This window comes from Panthera onca, chromosome X (assembly GCF_046562875.1).
Source record: "Panthera onca isolate mPanOnc1 chromosome X, mPanOnc1 haplotype 2, whole genome shotgun sequence".
NCBI classification, from domain to species: domain Eukaryota; kingdom Metazoa; phylum Chordata; class Mammalia; order Carnivora; family Felidae; genus Panthera; species Panthera onca.
In genome coordinates this window covers 47,927,953-47,949,357 of record NC_138357.1, presented here as the reverse complement: position 1 = coordinate 47,949,357, position 21,405 = coordinate 47,927,953, and the positions used below count along the sequence as shown (strand labels likewise).

General features: G+C 41.6%; 2 protein-coding genes across 2 annotated transcripts in view; both read left to right on the top strand.

Moving 5' to 3' along the window:
* The first annotated feature begins 506 nt into the window (after positions 1–506).
* TMEM35A (transmembrane protein 35A) lies at positions 507–13,674 on the top strand. The gene is made up of 2 exons (XM_081792866.1): positions 507–1,579; positions 11,978–13,674. Exons 1-2 carry the CDS (start codon positions 1,460–1,462, stop codon positions 12,383–12,385), a joined length of 528 nt encoding a protein of 175 aa, XP_081648992.1. The 5' UTR covers positions 507–1,459; the 3' UTR covers positions 12,386–13,674.
* A 1,735-nt stretch (positions 13,675–15,409) lies between these two features.
* CENPI (centromere protein I) overlaps positions 15,410–21,405 on the top strand; it is a 91,281-nt gene continuing 85,285 nt past the window's right edge. Inside the window, exons 1-3 of the mRNA XM_081792854.1 lie at positions 15,410–15,528; positions 16,867–17,099; positions 17,986–18,123. Of these exons, the coding sequence (XP_081648980.1) occupies positions 16,880–17,099; positions 17,986–18,123 (358 nt within the window). The 5' untranslated portion in view covers positions 15,410–15,528; positions 16,867–16,879. The remainder of the gene's footprint in view (positions 15,529–16,866; positions 17,100–17,985; positions 18,124–21,405) is intronic.

Genomic DNA, 21,405 nt, shown 5'->3' with positions numbered 1-21,405 from the left:
GAGGCAGAATTTTCACAGACATTTTATAAATATGGAAATGGGAGGCTTGGGGAAGTTGGGAGATTTATCCAAGTTCACAAAGTTAGTTAGTTGCAGAGGTGGCATTTAAACCCTGGACCTTCTGGACCTGACTCTAGATTATTAATGAACACTGCCTCATCAAAAGGGTGTGTGTGGGGTGGGGAGCTTATACCTAGCTTATAGTGTTGCTGTAAAGACTGAATGAGTTGGGGCACCTGGGTGTCTCAGTCGGTGAAGCCTCCAACTCTTGATCTCAACTCAGGTCATGATCCCACAGTTCACAGTTCGTGGCATGATCCCATGGTTTGTGGGATTGAGCAATGCGTCAGGCTCTGCACTGACAGAACAGAGCCTGCTTGGAATTCTCTCTCTCTCTCTCTCTCTCTCTCTCTCTCTCTCTTTCTCTAAATAAACAAATAAATAAATAAATAAATAAATAAATAAATAAATAAATAAAAAGACTGAATGAGTTAATACAAGTAAAGGGCAGTGTCTAGCACTTAGTAAACAGTCAACAAACATTGGTTATTGGTACAGGAAATCAGAGGATGGAGAAACGATATCCAGCTGGGAATGGATCAGGAAAGGCTTTCCAGAGGAGGTGACATTGAGGAAAAGGTTGAATGTTAATGAAGAGTGATGGAATAGGGAGAGGTGGGAAAGCTCAGGTTTATGGGGCCATGAGTAGATAGGAGATAAGGGGTGGCATGGGAGCTATTGGGAGATAAACCTCCAAAGAGAGGCAGGGGTCAAAATGTGGAGGGCCTCAAATGCCTAATTTAAAACCCTGGAGTTAACCACTGGGCAATGGGAGCCATTAAAAGTTTTTGAGGAAGAGAAAGATAAAGCGTTCTTCAGCAGCAATGGAGCTGGAAACTTTGCAGTTTTATCTTTGAATGTTACCCGCTGCAGAAACCAGCAAACTGAGGAGTAATGTTTTCGACTGAAGGAAAGGAAAAGGGGAGGGAAGGAGGGAGGTTGAAAAATGAGAGTGGAGTGAATTAACTAGAAGACTGTAGAAATGAAAAGTGCTCCCGGTGGGAAGTGGTGGAAAGGAGGTCTTCCCCTGATTCCTCATTCCGGAGACATCCCAGGGACTGAACTCGAACCATAACCTACCTTTTCCCAATTTTACGACTTCCCCATTTTAAGTTTCCACCTCCGTGGAGGGCTCCATTTAACTTCTAGACTGTGCTTTTGGCCAGTGAGGAGTAAGCGTAGGGCATTAGGACCCAGCGATTGTTGTAGTGAGAGAGGTTGAATCTCAATCTCTCAATTTTTCTCCCGAGCTCCCTCCTCTTCCTTTGTCATTCTAGCTGCCTGCTGCCTCCGCAGCGTCCCTCTAGCTTTCCTTCCCTCTAGCTCTCCCTGTGCTGTCTGCGCCTTAGACAGGGTGCGCAAAGCCGAAGGATTGGTTGGGACCTGCCTTGGTAACCCCATGGCGTCCCCCAGAACCGTAACTGTCGTGGCCCTCTCAGTGGCCCTGGGACTCTTCTTTGTTTTCATGGGAACTATCAAGTTGACCCCCAGGCTCAGCAAGGATGCCTACAGTGAGATGGTAAGTGAAACAAATGGGTGATGAGGGACGCACCCCCGAGGGATTGCGAGTACCTCTCCCCTTCTTTTCTTCCCCGTCCGTGGTCCCACCTACTTCACCCCTACCCCCACCCCGGACCATCCCTTCTCCCCAACAACTTTGCAGCTCTGAAGGAGCATCTGGGCAAGAGCGATGTGGGCTATGCCAGGAGCAACTGTTTTGGAGCTACTGAACACCAGTTGGGGGAGGGGTTGCCTAGCGAGTACACCTCCACCTCCAAATAAACCAGAAGGCTGAGACCTGCGTAGCACCTGTCATTGGCAGGAACCCTTCCCTCGTTCTAGCACACCCAAAGTGTGGGCAACCAGTCTGCAAGTCTGATTCCTTCCCCTGGAGCTAGGAGTTTAGCAAGCTGGAGAGTTTATTCATCTTCGGGAAGAACAAAGGGGAAGGAGGGAAACAGCTGGAGGAGAAAGGGCTACTAAAACTGGTGATTTTTTTAGGGGCAGGAAAGGTATTCCTCATTCCAGGAGGAGAACTGATCCCCTAGCCCCCTGGGTGTGTTGTGTCTGTATGCTTGAAACAAAGCAGTCTTGGCCCAAATAAAGGTCAGTGAGCACCTGCTTCCTCCCTTTCACTCAAGGGAGACCTGGATGTTGTGTTGTGTTGTGTTGTGTTGTGTTGTGTTTGTGGGCTAATCTTCAAAATATGCAAAGTCTGCCTCTTTGCTCCTGCGAAATAATCCATAATCCCCATCTTGCCCTGTGGATGCTCAGGGCCAGGTCCTCTGCAGGTTTTCCCTTCTGCAGAGTTGGAATCACCAAAGGTAACTGGTCAAAACATTTCCTCTGCAACCTGGGGGCTGGGCTGCTCTCCCTAGTTGGGCGTGAAGAGGACTTGTTCCTATGCTGTAGAGTGCTAGGGGATGGCAGGGGATGTTTCCAGCACTTTCGGTCTCTCGCCTCTCCCCGTCACTTTGCCTCTTCATTTACCTGCCCCAGCTGAAGAGAACCTGTTTCTCACTGCCTTTGCCATACTGCCAGTAATGGGAGGGAACCCATTACTGAGCTCTCAAGGTCAAGAAGGAAAGGAGCTTAGGGGAGGAACAGGAAGGGAGAGAGAAAAGAGGCAAGTGGGACTCCCCATTAGGACTGAGGCAAGGAGGAATAGCCCCACACGTTGACAGGAATAAATAGCTCTCCTGGAGCCCACTGCGGAGCCTTCCAGGGCTCCTCCATGGGAGCTGCAAATGGATGGAGACTGGCAAATTGTAGATGCTCAGAAAATGTTTGCAGGCAGCTCTGGCTTCTGTGTCAGGGTTTGAGCTGGTGCTTTCCATGTCTCTCTCACCACAGGATCACCCTGAGGTGGGGGAGGGTGGCTGGGACTCAAGGGTCTAGGTCTAGCCCCAGTGGCAAATCCTAATATATTTCTTCTTCTCCCCTCCCCTCCTCCCAGCACGCTTGACCAGATGGAATTGAAATCAGGTCAAAATGAGTATCCAAGGCAGCCTGCACTGGGGAGGGCCAGGGAGGTGGGGTAGCAGAAGCCACCAAAGGCAGAGGGACAGGGTGGGAGGGACATGCCACTATATTTTTGTCTTGGTGGTAGTAGTTTGGTGTTAGATTATAAATACGTGAATATGCTCTTGCTTTTCTTTACTTTTCATATGTACAGATATTTCTATGTTTGTGTGTGCACCTTAGGTATTTTTGAGCTTTCCCTTTCCTCAGGACATAGTACACTTCTTCAGTATACTCCCTGTCCCCCAGGCCCTCCTCAGCTGTTTTAGAGCCCCCTCCCCCAAGCTGCACCCTAAGTACAATGTTAGGCTCTGCAGGCAATCCAACTAAGATGGAGTCACCCAGGAAGCTTCCTGCCAGCTTGGCAGGAGTTCCTGAGGAGGACCAGTCACCAATGGGTTTATAGTAGGTTTCTTCCTAGGGGGTCAAGCTGTTTATTGCAGTCTAATGAAAATCAGAAGAAACCAATATCAAATTTTCATATCATATAAAGGAACATATTTAAATAGGTGTAAGCTAATACAGCAGGACAGAAACATTGTGTGTGTTATGTTGTGTGTGTGTGTGTGTGTGTGTGTGTGTGTACACACAATTCTGTGATTATGTGTTTAGGGGCATCTGGAGGGAATGGAAGAACTGTATCTAGCTGGGAGGTAGACCTCACAGTAGTGTGAAGCTTGAGGAGGATTTTCAGATTGCCTTTTCCAAGGTCCCCTCCTGCATTGAACATTGGGCCCCAGGCTGGAGATGGCTGTCTGGCACAGGGCCCACTGCACCAGTCCTGGGCTGGCCTAGCTTTATTCTTGAATCCATAGGAAATGGGAAAAATTCAATTCTAGTACAAAGAAGGGGCTCAGTTTATATTTGTTGAATGGATGAGCGAATGAATGAATTATTGGAGCATTCTCTTGGCTGGTCACCACCCTTCAGATTTCTCTGGTTGGATCTTGATTATGTAGTACAGGAGCCATTTCTTGCTCTTAGAAGGGCATATGGCCCCTCAGGACCCCAACTCTAGATCAGCTGGGATGATTATTTGGAATTTTCTGTTTTCCATTTAGGAGTGATTCCTCTGCATTGATAGTCATGCATTGCCTGCAGTGGCTTTTCTTACAAGATCTCAAAGTGTGGTAGTTTAAAGATTATTTGTTCTTTAAAACATATCAGTGAGGTAAATTCATTTAATTAGTTATTCTTATTTTACTGATGGATTAAACTGATCCAGTATCATAGGGTAAACTGTTGTGGGAGCAGAGATTAGAAACCAAGTCCATGACTCAGTACTCTCAGTAGAGGAGTCATTAATGATCACAACTGCCTTTTTGGATGTCAGAACTTACAACTGATTCTTGAAAATACCTGGCACATTCTTGCTTCTTTTTTGTAACAGTGCAACTGCACCAATCCATACTTTTACTTTGAAACCAATTTTTCAAATTTAGAATTTTGGTTTTTTTCTTTTCTGCCACTATTTTTTCCCCTGTTCTAAAACCATTAATGTTATGCCTACGTGTTGTCCCCTCCATGGAGAATTGTTGCTAAGAACCAAATGGACACATGACTATGAACTTCTTTCCTGTATACTGCAGAAGCCAGGAAATGTTAATGGATGGAGCATAGGCTTTTGGTCAGATAGCTTTGGGCTTGAGTCCTGACATTCTTGGTGTCTCAGTTTCCTCATTTCCTCAACTTTACCTCAGAAAGTTGTTGCAAATATTAATCGAGATTATATATGGAAGCATCTGGTATAGTGTTTACATATAGTGAGTGTTTAAGAAATGCTCTGGGTGAAGTAATGATGATCATGGATTCTACATTATGCAGTGGCTTCCTGACTAATTTGAATGGTCAGTTTAAGGGATTGAAATCAGGCATTTAGAAGAGCAAGATGCTATTTTCATGTGCCCTGGTGAACAGACATTTATGCAATTAGCTAATATTGAAAACTCTACACTTGCTGCCGGGTAATGCACAGTGGATTCCATGCAGAACTTCCAGATGTCTCTCTGAATTGCCCATTTGGTGTGTGTCGCCCAATACCTCCTCCAGATTTAGCAAGTATCATTATAGAGTACTCTAAAGCCCACGTGAATTCAATATGACTGATCACTCCCTTGACTAAATACCTTCATTAATTCACTTGAAATTAGGAGACAACGCTTACAAATGTTGCTAAGCAGTTTCCTGTGCAGTGATGGGGAACAAACAAATGGTTGACTTGCTCTAAATTTGGTATTCACCTCTTTGTAGCAGTGGTTCCATTCTGTAGTCAAAAGGGGCCCCATGTAGAATGGTAAGAAAATGCCAAATTCCTGTCACAATGAAGCCAAGGGATTGTGGCCCTAAGGAAAACAGGGCAAGTCTCTGCTTCTTTGCATCCCCTCATAGGGAAGGTTTGTTGATTTGATTGATTTGCTTATCTTATAGTCAAATGCCCTCCTGTTTGGGCAGTTTATTTAATGTCCTTAGGTAATCTTTTATGCTTCTAATCACCGACATTAACTGCTTTCCAGCTAGGTAATAAGACAGTAATTCACTGATGCCTAGACTGCTCTTTGAGGTGGTACAGTACCTTTATTCTGTCAGAGAGGAAACTGACCCTGAGATGTGAAGTGACTTTACTTAGTTCATACAGCTAGCCATCCCATGCTAAACTACATTGGAGTTTATGCCAAGGAACTTGTGGCCCCTCAATGGCCAACAGCTGTGCTTGTTTCAGAGCTACCTTTCTTGAACAGTTGAAGTCAGATTCTTCTGCCCTAAAATGCAGTTTGGTTAGCAGGACCAGGTTTCCCAGCTTCCTCTTTAGGTATGTACTATATAACAGTGGGAAAGAGAATTGCTTAAAATGTGTTTATCATTCACATGGATATTTGACAATCAAACATGTGATGGCTTTTTATAGCCCTTAGGAAATAATAATTCACATATGGCACTTTTTCCCTACAGAGATGCAGGAAAATCATACTTGAGTCAGTATATTCTGCAGCGGTTATGGTCTAAGACAGCCTTTATTGTTTAAGATAGCAACCAGGCTGAGAATTTTAGCCAAAATATATTTTTGTCAGTGCCCTCTTTGGCTTTCATATAGTTTTTTTCTCTGTAAATTTTAGTGAAGAATAGCATTCTGAAATGTGCACCTAACATAAATGAACCACTCAAGGAATTTTCAGAATACTCCTGTGCAACCAGCACCCATATCAACAAACAGACTGTTACCAGCTCCCCAGAAACCCCCCTTGGGGCTCCTTCCAGCTACTACCTCCCCAAGAGTAATTATTTTCCTGAATTCTAAAAATGTAAGTTAGTTTTACCTGTTTTTGAACTTTATATAAATGGAGGTACACAGTAGATTAGCCATTTTTTTTCTTTTACCTAACTGGCATAAATATACTGAAGTGGACCAAACCACTTGGCCTCTGTTCGCATTTTGTCCTGTTAGCTGCCTTGGACCAGTTATTAATTGAACTTGAAGATGAATGTAATTAGACAGTTTTTTAAAAAATGTTTATTTATTTATTTTGAGAGTGAGAGAGAGAGAGAGCAGGGGAGGGACAGAGAGGAAGGGAGAGAGAGAATCCCAAGCAGGCTCTGCATTGTCAGTGCAGAGCCCGACGTGGGGCTCGAGCTCACAAATTGTGAGATCATGACCCGATCTGAAATCAAGAGTCAGACACTTAAATGACTGAACCACTCTGGTGCTTCGTAATTAGGCAGTTTTGAGCTGTTCAAATTTAATATCGTTAACATGAGATCATGGATCCTGGTGTGTTGTGAATAGTAAATGACAAAAAGAAAAAGAAATATGACTAAAGAAAGGCTCCATATGTTTTTGACTCATGTCTGAATCATATTTTCTCATACAATAAAAATAGACCTGGGGCACCTGGGTGGCTCAGTCGGTTAGGCGGCCGACTTCGGCTCAGGTCATGATCTTGCGGTCCGTGAGTTCTAGCCCCGCGTCCGGCTCTGTGCTGACAGCTCAGAGCCTGGAGCCTGCTTCATATTCTGTGTCTCCCTCTCTCTGACCCTCCCCTGTTCATGCTCTGTCTCTCCCTGTCTCGAAAATAAATAAACGTTAAAAAAAAATTAAAAAAAAAATAGACCTGTTTGATTCATTTTTATTATCATTAAAATAATCACTGTGGCTTACAAACACATGGTCTTCTCATTGTGTGGTTCATTAATAATGAAATGTGTGTTTGTGGCCCTTGGTTGATGCCATGATGCTATGATTTTTTATTAAATCTCCAAACTGCACATTTAATTTATAAAAAGGGGAAACCCAGATAATAAAATACTTAATAATTTTCTCCAAGCAACTTAGGGGCAAAACTAAAATTGAAATTTAGCTTATCTTAAGAATCTCAGCCCAAGGATATTGCTGGATGCTTCCCATTGAAGGGATTTGAAACATTTGACTAAACACTCCTCTTTTCTTGCTTCCTTGCCCTATAAGGAAACTATGGTTACAGGGTCTAGGTCATTGCAATGGAAAGGAAACAGATCTAACAAAGTGATCTGTGAGAGCCTTTTGGGAGAGTGACTAGGTCAACTCTCTTTATTCTTACTATCAGAACAATTAAAGTCTTTAGAGATCTAGTTACTATAATAGACTCAAGACATGTGACCCTTCTATTGTTAGAACTGAAGTGGCCCAGACCAAACATTGATGGGGCTAACAATAGTAGGATTCTTTTGATGTCTCCATCCTACTCCACAGGAGAAAGAATAAAGGGCTTCCTATAATGTCAAGACCCCACCCAAGCTGAGTCCCATCTCTAACAAATTAAACACTCCCTGTCTAGAGTCCTGGAGAATAGGTGCTATCTGTACCTACTCAGCTTTGAACTAAAGATTTGATGAAATGGCTTATGGTCTTGCAGTTTCCTCTGTAGGAAAGAAGGGAAATAAACAGGCAATAGCCTCATAAAAGATCCACAGCTGTTGTTTAAGAAGTTAGATAAACAACTGAAAAAGTAATAAGGAGTTACAGCAAATGTAAAGAAAAAAAGGTCACTATGGGTGCCCGGGTGACTGCGGCTCAGGTCATGATCTCATGGTTCGTGAGTTCCAGCCCCGTGTCGGGCTCTGTGCTGACAGCTCAGAGCCTGGAGTCTGCTTCAGATTCTGTGGCTCCCTCTCTCCCTGCCCCTCCCCCGCTCGTGCTCTGTCTCCATCTCTCAGAAATAAACGTTAAAAAAAAAAAGAAAAAAAAAGGTCGCTGAAGTCTTAGGAACTTTATTTAAAGACCTGGAATTTGGCCGAATGCTACAGATTCCACTCTGGTATAGTTAAGAATCTATTATTGAATGATGGGTGGTTAGCCTTAGCCAAAACAGGACCATTTCCAGAAGCCACTCAGCCAGCATCTGAAAGTCTTGGCTCTGAACTTGACTGTAAGAAATTCTTCTTATCTCCTGCATTCATCTTGTCAGAAGCTTACATTTGGGATTAGGAACTGCCTTTTGGGAAGCTTTGTGTTGTTAATTAGAAATGGTCCTTAAAAGTGTTAAGGAAGCCTCGTGGGTTTAGATTTCTTTCCTTAATGTTGCCCTGCTATTGTCACCAGAGTGCAGAGTGGAAAGAGTTGGCAGGTGGCATCTAGTTTAACAGCAAGAGGAAACAGGCATACTTTTCCCCACCACCAGGTGCCCTAACCCTCATCTATGCTCTCTGCTCCATTTGGGTCTGGCTCAGTTCAGCCCAGGGTTTTCCACTGTGTACTGGTGAACCTCTCCCCTAATTTCTGTCAAAATCCCTGATTAACCGAAAATGGGATGAGGGAGGAAGAATGTCTAACTTGCTGTGTTTCTTTATATGCTCAGGGACAGGGTGAGGTGAAATGTTAAACACAGGATCTGACAGGGCCAGGATTAGGAAGAGGTAAGTGAGGCAGAGCTGTGCAAGTGCTGACTTGGATCCTGCCTTTACTTAAAGTTTTGATATTTTGTTCTTTACAGATATTATCTACCTTAATCAAGAAGTGTTTTTGGTGCCCTCTTAAATTTTGCATTCAAGGCAAATAGCCTTGCTCATTTCACTTTAATCTTAACCCTGGCCAGGAAAATGAGGCTCAGAGAGGTAAAATAATTTGCCTATGGACACCCAAGTAGAAAGCGACAGAGATGGGATTTAAAGGCAAGTCTGTTTGAATCAAAACCCATGGGGTTTTTTCCACTGAACTGTTGGTCTTTTAACAGTCCTCATAGAGGATTATCTTGTGCCACTCATGATAATTAATCCATGAAATAAGGTGTATTCACTTACCCAGAAGTGAGAGAAATGACTTAACATTTGTTCCAAACCTAGATTGTGTGAACATATTCTAAGTGCCAGATGCTTCTAAGAGGTCAAGTTGGCTTTCTTCCTGATTCTTATAATCCTTGCCTTGCATCTGCAACTTTTGATTATTCTCTTCTTGAAAACCTTGGCCCCCATGACCTTGTCTTTTGGCTTTCTCCATACTTTCTGACTACACTCTCTTCTGTCTACTTTGTGGACTCTCTTCCTTTTTCCATTTCTTAAACATCTGTCACACAATTTTCCCTACTGAATACATTCTACCTGGGATACTGATGACTATCCATTCTGTATCTTTACCCCAGATCTCTCATACTGAGCTGCCTACCAGACATCCCCACTTAGATGTCTTAGAGATACTTCAACTAAAAAAAAAACCCAAATTGAGTCCCTTATTCCTTCCTACCACTTGCCCCACCCCCAACTTGTTCTTCCAGATGCATCCCCAAACTTGGAGAATGGTAACACTCTTCTATGCAGGTACCCAATCCAGAGAACAGAGAATCTTTCTTGACGTATCCCTTTCCCTCAGTGTCCACATCCAATATGACACCAAATTCTGTTGATTTTGCATTAAAAGTATCCTTGACTGTCCCCTCCCTCTCTCCTTACTGTCATTACCCTACTCTTACTTGGTTTCCTTGCTTCCAAGCATACCTCTCCCAATCCATCCTCCACATTATTTCCAAAGGGACCTTTCTCAAAAGCAAATTATGTTACACCTCCTGGCTTATAGGATAAAGTCCACCTCTCCAACACAACATATATAGTTCTCCATGATCTCACGGTGACACATATATAGACATATATAAAAGGATATATATAGTTTTCATGATCCATTATTCATATCTATCTCCCCTGTCTCATGTCTTACTCTGACCTCTCCCTCCTCCAACCTATGCTGAACTGGGGCAGTGTTTGAAACACACACGTCTGTTTTGTGCTTCAGGGCCTTTGCTCGTCCATTTTCCTGTGCCCGCAGTGAGCTTCCCTTGTTGATATTGCAAACACCTGCTCTTCCTTTAATATTCCACTCTAGCTTTTCTCAGTTTCCATCTAGGGAGACTTGACCACTCTGGCTTGCCTCTACTCTATCCACTATATGATATTATTCAGCACCCATTACACTTTATTGCACTTCTGTATTTACATTACTTTTCATCATATAAACTCAAGCTTCAGGAAGGCAGGGCCTTTGAATGATTGACATCTGTATCCAAAGTACCTAGTACAGTGCCTAGCACAAGGAGGCACTAATAAATATTGAATGAATTAATGGACACTTACTAAAAACAAAGCAGTGGGCCCACCTAGTAAGACATTTGATGAAATCTCATTGATTTACTAAAAAATGAGGATCAGGCCAATCTGAATACAGTGAAAAATATTACTCTAAGGTCTATTACTCTAAGGTCAATATAATCTTATTGCTTTGTAATGTATCCAGTGACTCCCTTCTCTGTTCTATGGTGTCTCACTTTGGGCTATAATTAGACCTTGTACAGGCTTCTATCATGTGCTGTTAACCACACTGCTCTTTACTGGTGTTTTATGTATCTATTTCCTGCTACTAGACCAAGAGCTTCTTGTCCCTGTTTTATTTACCTCCTTATCTCCATTGCATAATCCATGGTAGGTGTTTAATAAATATTTGTTGAATTAAAATTAATGAACTTGCACCAGGCTAATCAAAGTAGTGTCTTGTAAAGGCCTAAAGATTTATCTCAATGGCCATGAGAATGATTTTTATCTTACTATATTTTAAAGATATATAAGGGTCTAGTATTTGCATACATTTGTATTTTTCTATTCACATAGCACTCACTTTTTAATTTTTACAGATTACACAGATATAAACTCTAGCTCAGTTTTTGTCTGACTTATCAGATTCCAAATTAGGGAAGTCTAAATTAGTGAAGCTTTACCATAATGTGCCTTGCCTTGTTTCATTTTGGTTGGTATTCATATTCAACTGGGTTTGGATGAGGCAAGTGCTAGAAAATGTAGATATGGCTAATCCATACCAGATTTTATGGGCCCGATAAAATTTCTTTTATTTATTTTTTAAATGTTTATTTGTTTATTTGTTTGTTTGTTTATTTATTTATTTTGAGAGAGAGATAGAGCACAAGCAGGAGGGGCAGAGGGAAAGGGAGAGAGAATCCCAAGCAGGCTCCATGCTGTCAGCACAGAGCCCGATGAGGGGCTTGTTCTCAAGAACCAAGAGATCATGAACTGAGCTGGAATCAAGAGTTGGATGCTTAATTGGCTGAGCCACCTGGGCATCCCTAAGTTTTTTTAAAATGCTTTTAGTGTTGTTTATGATTTATAATCAGAAAGTAATTTCTAACAATAAAACCAAATTCTCTTTTGTGCTGTTACTAAGGTTCAGATCACAGGGTCCTCAGAAGATTTCTTGCTTTTTTCTCATCTTAATTACAAGATTTTACTTAGGGGCCACAGTAAAAAAAAATTGGGACCTAGTGGGGACATAGAAAGGGAATGGTGGGGAAGGAAGATCTTGCTTGTGCTTTCTTCATTCTAATGTTAAAATCATGGTTAATGTGGCATTCCTTATGGTATTTCACTCTAGAAACGTGCTTACAAGAGCTATGTCCGAGCCCTCCCTCTGCTGAAGAAAATGGGGATCAATTCCATTCTCCTCCGCAAAAGCATTGGTGCTCTTGAGGTGGCCTGTGGCATTGTCATGACCCTTGTGCCTGGGCGTCCCAAAGATGTGGCCAACTTCTTCCTACTCTTGCTCGTGTTGGCTGTGCTCTTCTTCCATCAGCTAGTTGGTGATCCTCTCAAACGCTACGCCCATGCTCTGGTGTTTGGAATCCTGCTCACCTGCCGCCTGTTGATTGCTCGCAAGCCAGAAGACCGGTCTTCTGAGAAGAAGCCCTCACCACCACCAGGGCAAGCAGGGAATTCCGGGAATGCAGAGGAGCAGCCCTCCTTATATGAGAAGGCCCCTCAGGGCAAAATGAAGTTATCATAGGAAAGCAAAAGTGCAAAAAGTGGACCTTCCAGGCAGTTGCCTCCATTACACCCAGGAAGATGTCAGTGTGTGTTTTTCATTTGATTTATCTTGAGGGAAAGGAAAAAATATAATCTGCAAGTTAATGGCCCTATTGGCTTGTGTACACCTATACCCTAAAATGACCTCCCCACATAGACATAGTGCACCACCTTTAATCACTCCGGGGAAATTCTCACATCTTGCTGCATGCACATGTATATGGCTAACTATTGAAGTGTATTTGTGAGATGGACTCCAGCAAGCATGTGACTGTAAGATTATATGTGGGAAAATGTATTTACTGTGTGTGTGCGTGTGTGTGTGTGTGTGTGCATGCATGCAGGTGCGAGGAGAAGGTTCTGATCTTAAACTAATCCTGCACAGGTATCCTTCCCTTTATAGACTGATTCTAGTAAGGGCAGAATAAAATAAACCTCCTATAAAGAGAATCCTACTTACTTCTGGTATAAATCAAGTGATATGTTTCTGTGGGATGAGGGAATTTTTCTCAATAGATTAAGCTGAGAACCAATTTATCACTTTAGGAAAAAGTTCCTTCAATTTGAGACACTGCGTTATACTGATTAGCCTCCACTGTAACAGTTGTTGAAATTTTAAATACTCTATATTCAGTTTAATTAAAAGAAGGGATATATGCAGTCCGTACATAATCTAATTCTTCAAGTGATAAAATTGGAAGTTTCACCTTTCCTTTGCCCCAATCCAACCTACTAATCTCCTTTACTCACAGTTTGAAACTGACACAGTAACTTGTCACCAGACCTCTTTTTTGGATTTTCTTAAGCCAAAAGCTGTCTCACTTCCTACTATTCTCAGCAGCTAACCAGGATTTGGCAGCTGCTCCACTGTTGCAGTTGAGGGAGCAGGGATTAGTCCTGTTAGAATTCTGTGAATCTCAAACTCTAGCTGTTCTCTTAAATCATCTGAAACTTGACAGAGGAGCCGTAACCAGTGTTTCCCTTCCAGACTCACTACTCCTATTGAATCTTCACTGAACTTTGCAAGTGTAAGCAGAGATCCAAGTTACTCCCATGGTTGTCTCCTCTACACCTCTTTATCAATTCTGATGGGTGGAGTTTATCTGGGGGAAGGACATTTGATATGGGTTAGTTGGATTGAGCAGTATGAAACATTGCTTTCTTCATTCCATACTGCTGTTTCTCCTTGTTAGATGTACTTTGATGGTTTTAATATTATTGTGCCAGGGATGGGGAGAGGGGTGGGGGTGTTGTGTGTGTGGGGAGTACAAATTATTGTATTTTCTTCAGTGTCATTGTTCTTGTTAATTGATACCTCTGTCTTATTTCTCTCATTCTTTCAAAATAAAAATTTTTGAAATTTGGAGGAAACTGCCTGGACAAATAATGAAAATCTGGGAAGAAAGGGTCATATCAAGCGATTCAGGCTCTTTTATTTCTGATTCTGGATAAGGGAGAAGAAAGAGAAGGAGAAGTATAATCACTTAATATACTAACGAGGTTACCAACTTTCCAGTCTCATTTTAAGTTTTCCCACAATTTTGTGATGTCAGCATATAAAACAGAAAGCCATAGAATTAGGATCAATACAATTTTCAGGTTTTTGGAGTTCTGTTTCACTAGATGATGCCAAGGGAAGGTGGAAGAGTGATTTCAGAGAAAATTGCAGGTATATTAAATAAAGGTGAACCAGTGTTCTCTCACTGTGTGTGTCCACAAAGTGGCACAAATTCCAATGCCACAGACCTGTCACATTAGTAAAGTTATTTCACCACTCAGAGCCCCAGTTTCACCATCTACAAAAGGGAAGGGGATTGAAGGTTTAAAATCCCTTCCAATTCACATTTGGGTCTATGAAATCATTAAAAGTATGAAAAATGACTCTTGAGAAATTTTCAGTCTTACTAGATAGGAGCAGCTGTCATAGCAAATATCAAACATTCAATTCTTATGCATGATTAAACAACAGTTCATGAAAGTACTCCGAAAATCATATGAGATGCAGTCAATAGTAATTTCTGTGTCATCTTTCCAAAATATATCAACTTAATCTTTGATTCTTCATTTCCTAAGATTTCAGTTTTCTCCTACAGTTTTGCCTACAGTTTATGGGTATGCTTTGGCCTCAAAAAAAAATCAGTGAGAGCCATTCAGTTTACCTTTCCTAATTCCTACTCTAGTTAAGAGATTATACTAGGGACTAAACTCAGGTCTCAGACTAAGGCCATGTTGCTGTTTTAGCCAGTTTCTTTAAAATTCACTGATTCCCCAAAGTTAGAAATCTTTACGTGTTGCCTGGCGGGTTACGTGCAAGGTGCCACACCTACCTGAGGACACAGGTTTCTAGCAAACCCTGGAAGATACGGCTGCCCAACCTTGGTATAAAGAGGGAAGATCCAGCTGCCCTTTCTTCCCACCCCCTTGCTTCACCTGGGAAAAGCGACAGCTTCATAACCTAAGTCTCTTGTACAGCAAGGGAGAAGCAGCCTTTATTGCTAAGTTTGCAGTTTCATATTTTTCTACAAAGTCCCGACATTGGGGTCAATCTGGGCAAAATGATCACTATAACTGAATTGCTCTTGTTAAATTCAGGAATCGAGACACTAGTTGTCGGGTTTCAAGCAAAATAACAAAGGCAAACATTATTAAGACAGCGGGAGCTCTAGACATCAGCTAGCTCCGGCAGCTACGGCCAATCAGCTAGCTCTGGCAGCAACGGCCCACACGCCCCCCTGCCCGGGGCGGGCGGGGGAGCGGCTCTCCGGAATTGGGTCTGCGTCAACCCGCTCACGGCCTCGCGTCCTTGAGTTGAAACGCAACCAATCAGGCTTCATCAAAGCGCGCCTCTCTGCCTGGCCGCGGACTGGGTCTCCGCAGAAGCGCATGCGCGGGGCGGGGTCCATTTATTTGAATCTAGGAGGCGGTGTTTGAATTCCGGAGGCTTTGAAGAAGGAGTGTGTTAGGTGAGGTACTTTTTCTTTTTCTTTTTCTTTTTCTTTTTCTTTTTCAAGAGAGACAGAACGTGAGTAGGGGAGAGGCAGAGAGAGAGTGGGAGGCATCGAATTGGAAGCAGGCTCCAGGCTCTGAGCTGTCAGCACAGAGCCCGACACGGGGCTCGAACAGGTGAGGTACTTTTAAAGGCTGCGCGAAATGGGGGCCCTCAGAGCGGAGGGAATCTCCTGATTTCTGAGCAGGACTCTCCTACAAGGTGTGGCTGGGGTCGGATTTTTCCCCAGCCCAGGTATCTGTCTAGTGGGTGAGTCACCATGGCCAAGTCCGCTCTCTGCTGGGGCAGGCTGTGAAGGGGCGGGTTCATGGGAAGCGATGATGGGACGGTTCAACTGGATGGATTCAGAAGCTGCTATCCCTCCCTTCTTTTCTAGTACCCTAGGAAACTACTCAGAACCTGGAACTTCCCATTGGCTTAGATACACGTATTGCTCTCCTGCTCCGGCCTCATATGTTGTAGGGAGGTGGGATTGAGTAACTGTCTTTCCGACCATTTCCTTAGTTTTTCCTATTTGAGGCCAAAACTTAAAAGGCATTCTGGGATCCTCTCTTAGCTTTTCTTTCCCTACATCCAGTTCTTTTATCACGGCCTTGCCCAGTCCATCTCCAAAACATATCAGTCATTTTCTACCTCTTCCACCTCTGTTTTAGGCCTAGTTCAGACTACAGTCATATGTCTTCTGGACTTCTGCAAGACTTTTAAAAATTGGTCTGTTTTCACTCCTTGATCCCCTAACATTCTTTTCTCCACACTGCAGCTGAAACGGTCTTACAACAAATCAGATGGTATCACTCCCCTCTTTCACACTCCTCCCCACGCTACCCCCATAAGTTTCATTAGGGTAGAGACCTTGACTGTTTTGTTATCTTATCCCTGGTAACTAGAACTGTGCTTTGGATATAGTTGATCAACAATTATTTATGGAATAAATGAGTTCATGGGGAATAATTCTGTTGTGAGAATCCTTAGTTTGGTCACCAGTTTGACTTTTGAACTGTGCAGTTTTAACTTAGCACTCACAAAGTGGTGAGCATAAAATATTAAAAGCAAAATCAAGGAGGGTGGAGAAATATAGGAGTGAGTGGAGAAAGTGAGATTGAATGTATAAGATGGAATAGTTTTGGACTTATTGTGTGATGGAGCCATTTTAAGAGAGCTTGCTATGTTGCTTGTGTTCTTTTTTTCCACAATAAGTCGAGTTCAACTGGTAAATGTTACCTTGGAGAGTTGTTTCTCCCTATTCCTATTTAGGTCAAGGGCTTTCTGTGCAAGTTAACCTATAGACTTTGTTGCCAGGATTGTTGTCAGGTATTTTGTGTGTATGCTGCTTGTGTGATAGTTATCGTGTACTGAATGTTTGGGAATACAAGGCAGATATGGTTCCTGTCTTTGTGGAGTAAAAAGGGATGGTTTGCCTGTTTAATGGTAACTTCACACTTGTTTCTGTATAGAACATGTGCAATAATGTCACCTCAAAAGAGAGTTAAGGACTCTAAGGCACAAAAGAGGACTTCACAAGATAGTGATAGTTATAAGACTAATCTCTTGGCCTTGAAAGAAGAGGACCTAAATGACTCAAAGTGCAGCTTAAAACATGGACAGAACGATCCAGTGAAAGATTATGGACATGCTGATGATGAAGCAGAAGATGCTCTGAAAAGAGCAGTGAGATACTTTGAGAAAGGTAAGACAGATAATTTTTCTTATGAAAGTTCTATTTCTGTAAAAAAATATCCTACGCCTTTTACTTATGGATTTTAATTTTTTAAATATTTTTTTAACTTTATTTATTTTGAGAGAGAGAGAGAAAGCATGAGCGGGGGAGGCGCAGAGAGAGAGAGGGGGAGAGAGAGAGAGAGTCCCAAGCAGGCCCAGCACCATCAGCACAGAGCCCATTGTGAGGCTGAAACTCATGAACTGGGAAATCACGACCTGAGCCAAAACCAAGAGTGGGATGCTCAACCCACTGAGCCACCCAGGTGCTCCCTTAATGGATTTTTAAAGGAAAGCATATTTTTGTTCATTCATGCTTTTTTTTTATTTAATAGGCATTTATTGAGCAGTTACTAATGTCAGTATGTTGGGTACTAGGGATACAACAACAAAACAAACTCTTGGCAGTGTGGTTTCCAAACTGCTGCACATTGAGATTATCTGAGAATCTTTAAAAAAAAACATTGATGCCTGGCATCCAGTCTTAGACATTCTGATTTTATTGGTGTGGTGTGCAGTCTGGGCATCAGGATTTTTAAAAGCCTCCTTAGGTGATTCCAATTTGCAGCAAAGTTTGGGAACTACTGCCCTAGTACTGGATCAGCTTATAGTCTAAGTTCAGTGCTTTTAGTTACTTTAGATCAGAGATGCCAGAGCATGATTCAGTTTTCCTCACTGAAGGTGCTATTGCTCCATTGCTGTTAAATATTATAGAATTTTAAAGGCTTTGAAACATTTTGGGGAAGACATTTTTAACATAAAGCTATTTCTTTATAGTATCCCAAGTTGCAACTGTTGAGGTTGAAGACTGAAAGAATTTTAAAGGTCCCACTATTTAATATTGTTCCTTTTTCCAGGTCCTGTTGAAACTTCACGGAGTAGAGATAAAACCTTGGAAAAACACTTGAAAACTGTGGAAAATGTGGCTTGGAAGAGTGGCTTAGCTCCAGAAGGAATTGACATTCTACTAAATGTGGCACTTAGTGGCAAATTTGGTATGTCAAGGGGATACATTTGTCATCAGTTTGCAGTTAGTTTTGCCTTCCAGACTTTGAATTAGATTGTTTATTGGTATCAGCTGTAGTTCCTTATTTGTACTATTCTCTTCATAAAGCCAATTTGGTAAGATTATAAAATGGACCTTTCTTGTGTTCAAGCTACCTTATGAACCAAAAGTTTCTGTGTGCATATGTTGAGAATGGTTAGTTATCACATGTCTTTACAAATAGAATGTATAGACTCTTATCTCCAAATATATGGGAGTCATTTTTAGTATTTCTCTTAAGAAGCATAGATAATACTTTAAATAATGCTGCTGAAAGGCAGTTTAAGAGATCACTTGATCTGTATCATTGCTTTTAGGTTTACTTGCCTATGACAAGTCCCTGTTGATACTGTTTCCTTTATAGTGTCTATGATCTAACAGACAATATGCTTTTGTTTTTGTGGAAATGATTCCTTTCCTCTTCTAAGTGCATTTTGAATGGAGGAGGAGTTCTTAGAAATAACACCTGACCCGTATTCTTTTTTACTTGACAAGAACCTTTTAACCTACTCTCATCCAAATTCAGACTCAGAAGGTATTTAAGGCCTTGAACATCTTCATTTTAAAGGTGAGGAAACTGAGACTCAGAGTGGTTAAAGAGACTTGCTTAATGTCAGAGTTAGAACTGGGGAACTTCGATCTTCTAACTCCCCTTCTAGTGTTTATACCGTACCACACTGCTATTGGGCTTTCTACTTTTTTTTTTTTTTTGAACTGTTAAGACATCTGTCAAAACTGGTTGCTTTATATATTATTTCCTGGCCCTTGCATATTGGGTTCCTTTGTGTATACCCTAGCATCATGTTTTTAGGGGTGTAGGTTTTAAAGCAACAACACATTACTAGCTGAAATCAAAATATGACTCCCAGGTATTTTAGTTCTCTACCTTTACTTGATTAATTCTCTGTGTTTTCCCACAAAGTTAAATTTGACCTGATAAAATTGGCTCTTCTTTTAAGTGGTTTCAGATTTTTTGGTTCTTTTATTTTTTAACGTTTTATTTATTTTTGAGACACAGAGAGAGACAGAATGAGAGTGGGGGAGGGGCAGAGAGAGAGGGAAACACAGAACTCAAAGTAGGCTCCGGGCTCTGAGCTGTCAGAACAGAGCCCAACTTGGGGCTCGAACTCATGAACTGCGAGATCATGACCTGAGCTGAAGTTGGATGCTTAATCGACTGAGCCACCCAGGTGCCCCTAAATTTTTTGGTTCTAATATCTTTTCAGGAATCCATGTTTAATTTTTTAAATGTTTTATTTATTTTTGAGAGACAGAGAGAGAGTGAGCACAAGTGGGGGAGGGGCAGAGAGAGAGGGAGACACAGAATCTGAAGTAGGCTCCAGACTCTGAGTTGTCAGCACAGAACCTTACGCAGGGCTCGAACTTATGAAGCAGGAGATCATGATCTGAGCCAAAGTTGGACACTTAACCGATTGGGCCACCCAGATGCCCCTCCAGGAATCCATGTTTAACTAATCAGTGTCTATTGTGAATTCTATTTCTTCTCCCCTTAAAACATGTATGGAATATACAAGTATTTTCTATTTTGGAATTTCTCTTTTTTTGATACCTTAGAAAGTAATGGTTAGAAGGTTTTCATGATGTTTGTCAGGTCTTGTGGCAAATGCATGCCTCAGCCTTGGAAACTAGTATATGGCAATTTTAAAAATAATCTCTTTCTTTCTATTCTAACTTCATTTTTCTGTTAAGCTGGAATTGGAGATGTGAAATGTGGCCTCCTTAATTGTTTTTCTCCTTTTCGTTATTTCTGTGATACCCTCCATCACTACTATATCTTTACATATAGCTCTTTTGCTAAGTTGAAATGCATATTCAGGGGCAGGTGTGCTACAAATTTCATAGTTAAGTACAAAAGGACTTTGGGGTGCAGTCAGTTAAGCTTCTGACTCTGGATTTTGGCTCAGGTCATGACCTCATGGTTCATGAGATTGAGCCTGTGTTGGGCTCTGCGCTGATAGTGTAGAGCCTCCTTGGGATTCCGTCTCTCCCTCTCTGCCTCTCTGCCTCTCCCCTGTTTGCGCGCTCTCTCTCTCTCTCTCTCTCTCTCAAAGTTAATAAAGTTTTGAAAAAAGGACTTCAGACACTTTAGAAATTAAAAAGTTGCTGGGAAGTAAGTATTAAGTCTATTGAATTCACCCTTTGAATTTGGTACATGTGTGAAGTGTTAGTGGTCAGACTGTTTTAAACTTTAGAAGAGTTGGGGATGGGAGTAAGGGAGAAAAGAGAAATGAAAACAAGGAACCATAGTGGAATAGAGAGATTTTTATTCTTGTGATTCATCACCTGCCATCACTGCTTCCTTCCTTCTCCACAGAATGATGGAGTAGAAATTGAGGTATATGTAGAATGAATAAATTTAGAAACCTAATGTATAGCATGATGATTATAGTTAATATTGTTTTTAATGTTTATTTATTTTTGAGAGAGAGAGAGAGAGAGAGACAGAGTGTGAGTGGGGGAGAGACTGAGAGAGAGACACACACAGAATCTGAAGCAGGCTCTAGGCTCTGAGCTGTCATCACAGAGCCCGATGTGGGGCTTGAACTCGCGAACAGTGAGATCAGGACCTGAGCCAAAGTCAGATGCTCAACTGACTGAGCCACCCAGGTGCCCCAATAGTTAATAATATTGTATTGAATATGGGAAATTTGGTCAGAGAGTAGATTTCAGGTGCTCTCACCGCACACACACAAATGTTAACAATGTGAGGAGATAATTGTAAATTATCTTGGCTGTAGTAATCATTTCACTATGTATATGCGTATGATATCATCATGCTATACATCTTAAATATATTTAATTTTTATTTAAAAAATAGATAGAGGTCTTCACCCTCAGGGGAAAAAAAAAGATGCGTGTAAGATGTTTCTGAGGATGTTACCTCCGGGCCAAATTAAGATCAGTGTTATTTCCATAAATGGATGTGATCATCATCCTAGAATACATCTAAAACAAACTGTATAAGATAATTTCTAAGAATGCTAATTGCAGAAGTGAGAACTGTGTTATTATAGTGAATGGATGTGATCAGCACACTGTAATGCATGTGAAACAGTGGTTAAAGACATGTATCCAAGATGCTTTTGAAAATTCTATTTGCATGAGAAGTTGAGAATAGTTTTTTCAGTGACTGGTGTGATTACATTATAATGCAAATGAAACAATGTTTACGTACCAAAAAAATTGATGAGATATGCATTTAATTCTTGAA